Here is an 11,684-nt window from a genome sequence, read left to right as displayed (position 1 = left end):
TTTTGCACCACTATCAACCAAACGCCAAATAATAGAGTTCCAGATACTTGTAGAATCTATGCCAAGGCACATTGAAGCAGTTCTGGCGGCTCAACTCCCTATTATGACACTATGAGGGTGTTTCCTTTATTTTGTCAGTTACCTGTAGACTGATATTGTTTTAATATCTTGCTGCATATGTGTGGACCCACTTTAGCATATCATATAACGTTTTGAAAAAACCTACAGTACCAGTCAAAAGTTTGAACACACCTACTCATTCAATGGTTTTTCTTTATTTTTTAAAACTATTTTCTACATTGTAGAATAATAGTGAAGAAATCAGAACTATGAAATAACACATGGAATCATGTATTAACCAAAAAAGTGTGAAATAAATTCTTAAAAAGTAGCCAGCCTTTGCCTCGATGACAGCTTTGCACACTCTTGGCATTCTCTCAACCAGCTTCATGAGGTAGTCACCTGGAATGCATTTAAATTAGCAGGTGTGCCTTGTTAAAAGTTCATTTGTGGAATTTATTTCCTTCTTAATGCGTTTGAGCCAATCAGTTGTGTTGTGACAAGGTAGGGGTGGTATACAGAAGATAGCCTTATTTGGTAAAAGACCAAGTCCGTATTATGATAAGAACAACTCACATAAGCAAAGAGAAATGACAGTCCATCATTACTTTAAGACATGAAGGTCAGTATGCAGAAGATTTCAAGAACTTTGAACTTTCTTCAAGTGCAGTCGCAAAAACCATCGAGCAATGTGATGAAACTGGCTCTCATGAGAACCGCCACAGGAAAGGAAGACTCACAAGTTACCTCTGCTGCAGAAGATAAATTCATTAGAGTTAACTGCACCTCAGATTGCAGCCTAAATACAGTTGAATTCAGAAGTTTACATACACCTTAGCCAAATACATTTAAACAAAAAAAAATCGCAATTTCTGACATTTAATCCAAGTAAAAATTCCATGTCTTAGGTCAGTTAGGATCACCACTTTATTTTAAGAATGTGAAATGTCAGAATAATAGTTGAGAGAATGATTTATTTCAGCATTTCTTTCTTTCATCACATTCCCAGTGAGTCAGAAGTTTACATACACTCAATTAGTATTTGGTAGCATTGCCTTTAAATTGTTTAACTTGGGTCAAATGTTTCAGGTAGCCTTTCACAAGCTTCCCACAATTGGGGGAATTTTGTCCCATTCCTCCTGACAGAGCTGGTGTAACAGAGTCAGGTTTGTAGGCCTCCTTGCTCGCACCCGCTTTTTCAGTTCTGCCAACAAATTTTCAATGGGATTGAGGTCAGGGCTTTGTGATGGCAACTCCAATACCTTGACTTTGTTGTCCTTAATCCATTTTGCCACAACTTTGGAAGTATGCTTGGGGTCATTGTCCATTTTGAAGAACCATTTGCGACCAATCTTTATCTTCCTGACTGATGTCTTGAGATGTTGCTTCAATATATCCCAATAATTTCCTACCTCATGGTGCCATCTATTTTGTGAAGTGCACCAGTCCCTCCTGCAGCAAAGCACCCCCACAACATGATGCTGCCACCCCCATGCTTCACAGTTGGGATGATGTTCTTCGGCTCGCAAGCCTCCCCATTTTCTTCAAAACATAACGATGGTTATTATTGTCACGTCTGCCCCCCGGCACTTCAGGGCGCCAGGCTGCCCTGCTTCACTCACTCCTATCATCTATTACGCACAGTGATATTGGACTCACCTGGACTCACTCATCATCCGTTTATTTCCTCCCATATATTTGTCAGTTCCCTTGCTCTGTTCCCTGCAGATGCACTGATTGTTTTTTGTCTTTGTTTTCTTGTATACTGACGCTTCAATATTAAATGTTTGACTCCCCATACCTGCTTCGTCAACTCATGTGACAATTATGGCCAAACAGTTCTATTTTTGTTTCATCAGACCAGAGAACATTTGTCCAAAAAGTACAATCTTTGTCCCCATGTGCAGTTGCAAACCGTAGTCTGGCTTTTTTATGGCAGTTTTGGAGCAGTGGCTTCTTCTTTGCTGAGCGGCCTTTTAGGTTATGTCGATATAGGACTCGTTTTACTGTGGATATAAATACTTTTGCACCTGTTTCCTCCAGCATCTTCAGAAGGTCCTTCCTTTTCTGGGATTGATTTGCACTTTTCGCACCAAAGTACGTTCATCTCTAGGAGACATCTCCTTCCTGAGCGGTATGATGACTGCGTGGTCCCATGGTGTTTATACTTGCGTACTATTATTTGTACAGCTGAACGTGGTACCTTCAGGCGTTTTGAAATAGCTCCCAAGGATGAACCAGACTTGTGGAGGTCTACAATTTATTTTCTGAGGTCTTGGCTGATTTCTTTTGATTTTCCCATGATGTTAATCAAAGAGGCACTGAGTTTGAAGGTAGGCCTTGAAATACATCCACAGGTACACCTCCAATGGACTCAAATGTTGTCAATTAGCATATCAGAAGCTTCTAAAGCCATGAAATAATTATCTGAAATTTTCTAAGCTGTTTGAAGGCACAGTCAACTTAGTGTATGTAAACTTCTGACCCACTGAAATTGTGAATAAGTGAAATCATCTGTAAACAATTGTTGGAAAAATGACTTGTGTCATACACAAAGTAGATGCCCTAACCGACTTGCCAAAACTATAAGTAATTTGTGGAGTGGTTGAAAATAGTGTTAATATCTCCAACCTAAGTGTATGTAAACTTCCGACTTCAACTGTAAATGCTTCACAGAGTTCAAGAAACAGACACATCTCAACATCAACTGTTCAGAGGAGGCTGCTTGAATCAGGTCTTCATGGTCGAATTTCTGCAAAGAAACCACTACTAAAGGACACCAATAAGAAGAAGAGGCTTGCTCGGTCCATTAAACACGAGAAATGGACATTAAACCTGTGGAAATCTGGTTCCAATCAGCGTGTCTTTGTGAGATGCAGAGTAGGTGAATGGATGATCTCCGCATCTGGGGTTCCCATTGTGAAGCATGGAGGAGGAGGTGTGATCGTGTGGGGGTGCTTTGCTGGTGAAACTGTCAGTGATTTAATTAGAATTCAAGGCACACTTAGCAGCTTGGCTACCACAGCATTCCGCAGCGATACGCCATCCCATCTGGTTAGTAAGACTATCATTTGTTTTTCAAAAGGACAATGAACCAAAACACACCTCCAGGCTGTGTAAAGGCTATTTTACCAAGGATAGTGATGGAGTGCTGCATCAGATTGTCTCCACAATCACCTGACCTCAACCCAATTGAGATGGCTTGGGATGAGTTGGACCGCAGAGTGAAGGAAAAGCAGCCAACAAGTTCTCTAACAAGTGCTGATATGTGGGAACTCCTTCTTCATGAAGCTAGTTGAGAGAATGCCAAGTGTGTACAAAGCTGTCATCAAGGTGGCTACTTTGAAGAATCTAAAATCTAAAATATATTTTGATTTAACATTTGTTTTTTTACTACATGATTCCATGTGTTATTTCATAGTTGTGATGCCTTCACTATTATTCTCCAATGTAGAAAAGAGTAAAAATAAAGAAAAACCCTTGAATGAGTAGGTGTCCAAACTTTTGACTGGTACTGTATATAAATAAATATTGCAATCTGAAGTCCCTATGACCAAGGCGCATTTGCTCGGACTGCCAAAATGAATGTTACAATGTTCTACATACTGTATTCCAGAATATAATAAAAATGAACAACTAAATGAACAGTTGACTGTTTCAACATGACCTGCTCTTCTGCTGTTTTAGTTGTGGACCTGCACAGTGATGAGCTCCATCATGAATTGTGGATGATGTTATCTGTATATGCCCAACCATTCACTCAACAATATTCAGTTGCAAATAGTGCTCATGTTTCTGTGTTTCTTTGCGCGAATCTTCACCGAAACCCCAAATTGCTATGAAAATACTTTGAATAATGTTCCTGGTAACATGTTTTGAGTGGTGTGATTTTTCTTAAAACCGAATTCTCAGCGTTTCAGACAAAGATACTTTATTTTAGGTTTAACATTTCTGACAGCAAGTGCTCCAATACACCAAAATAAATCAAATATAATACAAAAAACAGGGAATAATAATACTTTGAAAGAAATCTGTTCCAAATCATTTCATTCATGTGCTTTGGATAAAATCCAGCAGGGAATAAAAAAGCAACACACTTAAAATGCAGTCCAGCAGCTGGACAATCAATAAAAGAGAACAGCACAATTCTGGAATGACAAGTGCATTGTAATCATCACATTCTTACAATCAGTTCTTATTTTTCTATCAACTAGAGTTCAGTGTACAGTACATATGAACAATGAACCAAATGTACAATAATCACTTCACTCCATTAGCAATCCTGATATATTTGTCTTTATACCCATTTGCCTCAAGAGATAATGGTTCCAACATGGAAAGTTGTCATATCTGTGGGTAAGTAGTTGTAAGGTCAGACTAAATGTACTGCAGAGAAGCAATCCACAGTGTTCTAAGTATAGTTTATTTAAGCAATTTTATTTATATATATTTTTTTAACTAGGCAAGTCAGTTAAGAACAAGGTCTTATTTACAATGACGGCCTACCCCAGCCAAACCCTAACCCGGACAACGCTGGGCTAATTGTGCGCCACCCTATGCAATAAGGCACAAGGAGGTATGGTATATGGCCAATACACTACGGTTAAGGACTGTTCTTAAGCACGACACAACGTGGAGTGCCTGGATACAGCCCTTAGCCGTGGTATATTGGCCATATACCACAAACCCCCCGAGATGCCTTATTACAAATTATAAACTGGTTACTAACATAATTAGAGCAGTAAAAATAAGAGTTTTGTCATACCCATGGTATATGGGCTGTCAGCCAATCAGCATTCAGGGCTCGAACCACCCAGTTTATAAATGAATATAACTGTAGGGGCTGCATCAGTATCCAATGTCCTCAGACAATGTTGGACAGGGAAGGGGCCATTTATAACGTGCAGCTCTAACACACAACAGTAATACATAGTAAGGCACTGACTCATGTTAAGTCTGTATATTACTTTATCGTACCTCTGGACATGATACTTTAACGGGGTAGTTTTACAAAAAGAGATCAATTTGAAGGAACAATTAAACACTGAAATAACCCACATCGCAAACTCAAAGCTTAAAATGCAATAACGTTTTGTGCTCATGTAAAAAAGGAGACAGTCACAATTGAGCATTTACACAAGTCTTAAGCACAAAACCTTCTAAACATGTCAAATGTACAGTACGAGGGAACGTGATGGGGTAACAGTATATTTCTATACATGAAACAAATCTTCAAAATCAGAAATAGCCACTGCTATCTATTCACAGTTTGCGATCACAGTGTACTTTTGCGTGTTTGCTACATGTTTTCGATCATTTTTTTAATCATTCAGTGATCCTTCTCTCTGTACAGAATCTGGGGAGGTGGGGCAGTGGATGATTAGGCCCCACCCTCTCAGGCCACCCTGATGCGAGGCTCCTCCTCTATCTCCTGCCTTAGGCTGGTATAGGTCACCGAGGGTTCCAGGGGCCCCAGAGTGGGCGTGTCCGTGATGGGGTGGCCGGCGTTGCGGAAATGCTTGTAGACGCGAGGGTCCTGTGCCACATAGGTGGAGGAGGAGGTGTAGAACACCAGACCCAGGATGATGATGACGAAGGACAGGAGGTAGAGCCCTGAAAACTGGAACAGACACACAAACACTCTCCGTAAACTAAGAAATAGTGAAAAATCTCTGTCTGATCAGATGTAACACAGAGGGCATTGTAATAGCAGACCAAGCAGAGATTCCAAGAGGCTGCCTTGTGGGCTACTCATGGCACAATTGTAGAAAATGCATCAAGTTGAAGCAGTGAGTTTGCATAGTGATGACTATGGCTAGAAACGTAAGTTAGGATATGGGAAAGTAATGAAATGCACGAGGTAATGAGCATTTTTAGAACAGAATGTCTACATTTGTCTTTCTATTTTTAGTGAACATCTATTACGAATCACACTGACGTCACATCCTTGGCAAAGCGGGAACCTATCATGTGACAAGTAAAAACTAGAATCCTGAAAGACAGGGTGATAATCCAAATTGTATTGGTCACATGCGCCGAATACAACAGGTGTAGATTCTACAGTGAAACGCTTACTTACGAGACCTTTCCCAACAATTCAGAGTTAAAAAGTTTTTAAAAAATAAAATAAAAACTTTTAGCAAAAGGGGAAAAAAGGAAATAGTAACACAATAACAATAAGGAGGCTGTATACAAGGAGTACCAGCACCCAGTCAATGTGCAGGGGTACGAGGTAATACCATCTTTTGATTGAATGAGGACAAACGACCATATTTCGAAACAGCCATTTTGTTTTCGAGATACACGGTAAAAATATCTTCCTAGACAGGATTGATGGGTTAAATAAACATAAATGTTTCTTCTGCGCTAAGTATGCGAGTAAAACAGATATTCTGGAATAATCCCTGTTATGATCCATACAAAACCAAGCAAGATGCTACAAACATGGCTTGACAGACATGGATTTACAGAAAAACATGGGTATTGACCCTAGAACTTGTGAGAGACGGAAAGTGTCACTCAAGTACCAACCAGTCGTGTGTTGACACAGCAAATAGGAAAATAGGCCAAATGCACACAGTACATCTAAGAATGTAAAGGCCCAAGGCTCCAATGAGAATGTTACATTACTCAGTCTGCATGTCAATGGAACTTAGTGTGATTCATACGTTCTATTCACACATATCAGTATGACAACACGACACATCAGGTCATATAGTACAGTGTTCCAATGAGAATTAGACAGAATTAGTGGCACAAGCTCAAAAAAGGCCCCTGACGGTGTGTTCTGATTGGTGTATTGAAGGGGGCGGTTGTTGAAATCAACTAATAACTCAACTGTAACTTTGAACGGGCAATGTTTTGAGGTATTATAATGAGACTACTACTACTGCACCACAGTACAGCTGGTTCTCTTTACTTTTTCCTTACTGGTAATGTATTGTAACCTCTAATGTAACGATTGACCAATGATTCGATTGGCCTGTTTCCCAGGTCTAAATCCCTGATTAGAGATTAAAGTTAGAGCTACTGTAAGATTGCTGCAGTGCAATAATAAACAATAGTATGATGCAACACCCCAAATCTAAAGCTTCCCAGCTGTAAACATTATTTGTTTAAAATCATAAGAAGAATCTGCTAACATCAAAAGGTAAGGCACTAGTTGTTCATGATGCCCATGTCGGTCCCCTTTCGCTGGGCAGCGTGCAGTGGGTGGCATCTCCTCCCCTGGGTTAACACGATTACCACACTGTTACCAAATTACACATGTCCCTGTGTTCTGAAGCTAGCTGCCATCAGGGATGTGGGAAGGCAGGGATGTTGTAAGACGGAGCAGGGAGACATGGTGTTATGGGATGTTAATTATTTCTGCTCCCCTTATTGGTGGGCTGAGCTACAGGTGGACACCCCCTGAGACTGTGTCTCTGACTGTCTATCTGACAATGTCCTAGCTGTAGTAGAGGCAGGCCATGCAGAGAGAGAGAGAGAGAGAGAGAGAGAGAGAGAGAGAGAGAGAGAGAGAGAGAGAGAGAGAGAGAGAGAGAGAGAGAGAGAGAGAGAGAGAGAGAGATGGAAAGAGATGCAGAGAAAGAAATAGTGAGTGAGGGAGGGAGAGAGGTGCGAGAGCGAGACAAGCAGGGAGAGAGGAGTGAGAGAGAGTCAAGCAGGGAGAGGGGAGCGAGAGAGACAAGCAGGGAGAGAGGAGCATGAGAGAGAATCAGGGAGAGTGAGGGAGCCCTCTATGTGTATTAATTAGTAAAGCCCATGCAGGTTTTATTAAGCCTTTTGCTGCAGCAATACGGAGCAATCGGTCCGGTGACCAGAAAATAGAAGAACTAGAAAAGATAGTCAAACTACAGTCAATCAAGGAACAAAACCGTTTCTGTCTCGGCACACTAACAGGACTACACAGAGAACATATCAAGAATAGAGCTTGAATTTTGACCACGCATTTACAGAAACAACACAAAATACCTGCAGGTAACACCAACATAGAGCTTAATAGGGCATTGGGCCACCACGAGCCTCCAGAACAGCTTCAATGTGCCTTGGCATAGATTCTACAAGTGTTAGGACCTCTATTGTACGGATGTGACACCATTCTTCCACGAGAAATTCCATAATTTGGTGTTTTGTTGAGGGTGGAAAACGCCGTCTTAGGCATCACTCCAGAATCTCCCATACGTTTTCAATTGGGTTGAGATCTGGTGACTGAGACACACACACACCTTTAAACCCCCTATGCTCATTTGAGACCTACAGTATCTTTCAAAGTCACAGATCTCTTCTTCTAGCCATGGTAGCTAAAATAATGGGCAACTGGAAATGTTATACATGACCCTAAGCATGATGAGGATGTAAATTGCTTAATTAACTCCAGAACCACAACTGCTTTCAATATAGGGTCCTTTGTATTCCTCATTTATGAACATTTACTAGCATACCACCATCCACATCGACGGGGCTGTAGTGGAGCGGGTCGAGAGCTTCAAGTTCCTTCGGTGTCCACATCACTAAGGAACTACCATGGTCCACACACACAGTTGTGAAGAGGCCACGACTGTGCCTCTTCCCCCCCAGGAGGCTGAAAAGATTTGTCATGGGCCCTCAGATCAGCAACAAGTTCTACAGCTGCACCATTGAGAGCATCTTGAATGGCTGCATCACCGCTCGATACGGCAACTGCAAGGTATTTTTCAAAGACTCCAGCCACCTAAATCATAGACTGTTCTCTCTGCTACTGCAGAGCAAGCAGTACCATTGCACAAAGTCTGGAACCAGCGGACCCCGAACAGCTTCTACACCCAAGCCAGAAGACTGCACAACAAGACTGCTAAATAGCTAATCAAATGGCTACCTGCTCCTGCTACGGTCTATTATATATCCTGTTGCCTAGTCACTTTAATCCTACATACAGTATACAGTGGGGAATAATTTGCAAATAAATTCATAAAAAAATCCTACAATGTGATTTTCATGTCATTTTGTCTGTCATAGTTGAAGTGTACCTATGATGAAAATTACAGGCCTCTCTCATATTTTTAAGTGGGAGAACTTGCACAATTGGTGGCTGACTAAATACTTTTTTGCTCCACTGTATGTACATAGCTACCTCATTTACCTAGTACACATGCATATCGACTCAGTACTGGTACTTTCTGAAACTTCGCATTTCGTCTCACTGAAATATGAATCATTGCCCTGACAACCGGGTATTCTCGCTCTCTGGAGGCAAATACACATGCCCCTATTGTAGAGTTGCGATACCTCACTCGCAGTGTTTCAATTTAGCGTTTGCTAAAGTAAACACTCCTGAGAGCAATATCAATGTAGAACATGGGAAACAAATTAGGCAGATAGCTCTGTCAAGAAGACTTTTATTAACATGTGGAGTAATGGGCCGAAGAAAGTGCTATTGCAGCGAAGGAGAATATATGAGAGGAGAAAGCAATAACTGGGAAACTGAGAGGAATACATTCTACTTAGCGTGGTGACATCTCCACATACTCATTTACATTCTCTACAGGAGCCACGGCTAGAGCCCTGCAAACTGGTGATGTCAGCCGCCTCAGAAGGAGACTTTCACCACCACTGTTCCTAATCTACTGTAGGAAAACCTTTGAGGAGAATGAAAATGTAGCCATTTTCTTTTAAGCAGATGGTGTGCTATGGCTATGTGCTCTGTTCTGATTAGATTCCTATCAGGTCATGGTTTCCTCCTACTGTGGTCATGGCAGGTAGAGATAGCATTACATTACATCAGCTACAGCTCATTTGAATGAGCTATAATGGCACGGGAGAGGATGGCTGCCGTTTCATCGGCTCTTAACCAACCATACTATTTTATTAGTTTTTTCGCATTTTTTGTACAAGCTAAATGCACGTATATCCTACCAACGGGACATTAAAAACGGTCATATCTTATGCTTCACCGAGTCGTGGCTGAACGACGACATAATTAACATACAGCTGGTGGGTTCCACACTGCATTGGCAGGATATAACAGCCTGCTCTGGTAAGACTATGGGTGGGGGTCTATGTATATTTATAAACAACTGCTGGTGCACGATATCTAAGGAAGTCTCTAGGTTTTGCTCACCTGAGGTAGAGTATTTCATGATAAGCTGTAGACCACACTATATACCTAGAGAGTTTTTACCTGTATTTTTCGTAGCTGTCGACATACCACCACAGTGGCCGGGGACTTAATGCAGGGAAACGTAATTATATTTTACCAAATTTATATCAGCATGTTAAACGTGCAACCAAAGGGAAAACAAAACTCAAGACCACCTTCACTCCACACACAGAGACGCGTAAAAAATCTCTCCCTCACCCTCCATTTGGCAAATCTGACCATAATTCTATCCTCCTGATTCCTGCTTACAAGCAAAAATGAAAGCAGGAAGCACCAGTGACTCGGTCAATAAAAAAAAGTGGTCAGATGAAGCAGATGCTAAGCTACAGGACTGTTTTGCTAGCACAGACTAGAATATGTTCTGGGATTCTTCCGATGGCATTGAGGAGTACACCACATTGTCACTGGCTTCATCAATAAGTGGATCGATGGTTTCGTCCCGACAGTGACTGTACGTACATAAATCAACCAGAAGCCATGGATTACAGGCAACTGAGCTAAAGGGTAGAGTTGCCGCTTTCAAGAAGCGGGAAATCCTGCTATGCCCACCGACGACCCATCAAACAGACAATACAGGACTACGATCGAATCATACTACACCGGCTCAGACGCTCGTCAGATGTGGCAGGGCTTGCAAACTATTACAGACTACAAATGGAAGCACAGCAGAGAGCTGCCCAGTGACACAAGCCTACCAGATGAGCTAAATTACTTCTATGCTCGCTTTGAGGCAAGTAACACTGAAACATGCATCAGAGCACCAGGTGTTCCGGACGACTGTGTGATGACACTCTCTGCAGCCGATGTGAGTAAGACCTTTAAACAGGTCAACATTCACAAGACCGCAGGGCCAGATGGATTACCAGGACGTGTACTCTGAGCATGCTCTGACCAACTGGCAAGTGTCTTCACTGACCTTTTACAACCTCTTCTTGTCTGAGTCTGTACCAACATGTTTCAAGCAGACCACCATAGTCTATGTGCCCAAGAACATTAAGGTAACCTGCCTAAATGACTATCGACCCGTAGCACTCACGTCTGTAGCCATAAAGTGCATTGAAAGGCTGGTCATGGCTCACATCAACAGCATTATCACAGAAACCTTAGACCCACTCCAACTTGCATACCACCCCAACAGATCCACAGATGAGGCAATCTTTATTGCACTCCACACTGCCCTTTCACACCTGAACAAAAATAACACTTATGTGAGAATGCTATTCATTGACTACAGTTCAACACCATAGTACCCTGGCCATGTGAGGCCAGGACAACAACCTCTCCCTCAACATGATCAAGATTAAGGAGACGATTGTGGACTACAGGAAAAGGAGGACCGAGCATGCCCCCATTCTCATCGACAGGGCTGTAGTGGAGCAGGTTGAGAGCTTCAAGTTCCTTGGTGTCCACATCACCAACAAACTAACATGGTCCAAAGCACACCAAGACAGTCGTGAAGAGGGCACAACAAAACATATTCCCCGTC

The 11,684-nt window shown here is 41.8% G+C and overlaps 1 protein-coding gene across 1 annotated transcript in view; it reads right to left on the bottom strand.

The window, feature by feature from the left end:
- Positions 1 to 3,974: 3,974 nt before the first annotated feature.
- The window catches only part of LOC118398677 (solute carrier family 35 member F1-like), a 128,516-nt gene continuing 120,806 nt past the window's right edge, over positions 3,975 to 11,684 (bottom strand). Inside the window, exon 8 of the mRNA XM_035794249.2 lies at positions 3,975 to 5,680. Coding sequence (XP_035650142.1) covers positions 5,456 to 5,680 — 225 coding nt within the window. The 3' untranslated portion in view covers positions 3,975 to 5,455. The remainder of the gene's footprint in view (positions 5,681 to 11,684) is intronic.

This window comes from Oncorhynchus keta, chromosome 19, assembly GCF_023373465.1.
Source record: "Oncorhynchus keta strain PuntledgeMale-10-30-2019 chromosome 19, Oket_V2, whole genome shotgun sequence".
NCBI lineage: Eukaryota > Metazoa > Chordata > Actinopteri > Salmoniformes > Salmonidae > Oncorhynchus > Oncorhynchus keta.
The sequence above is the reverse complement of the archived record's forward strand: the minus strand, read 5'-3'. Positions and strand labels throughout refer to the sequence as shown.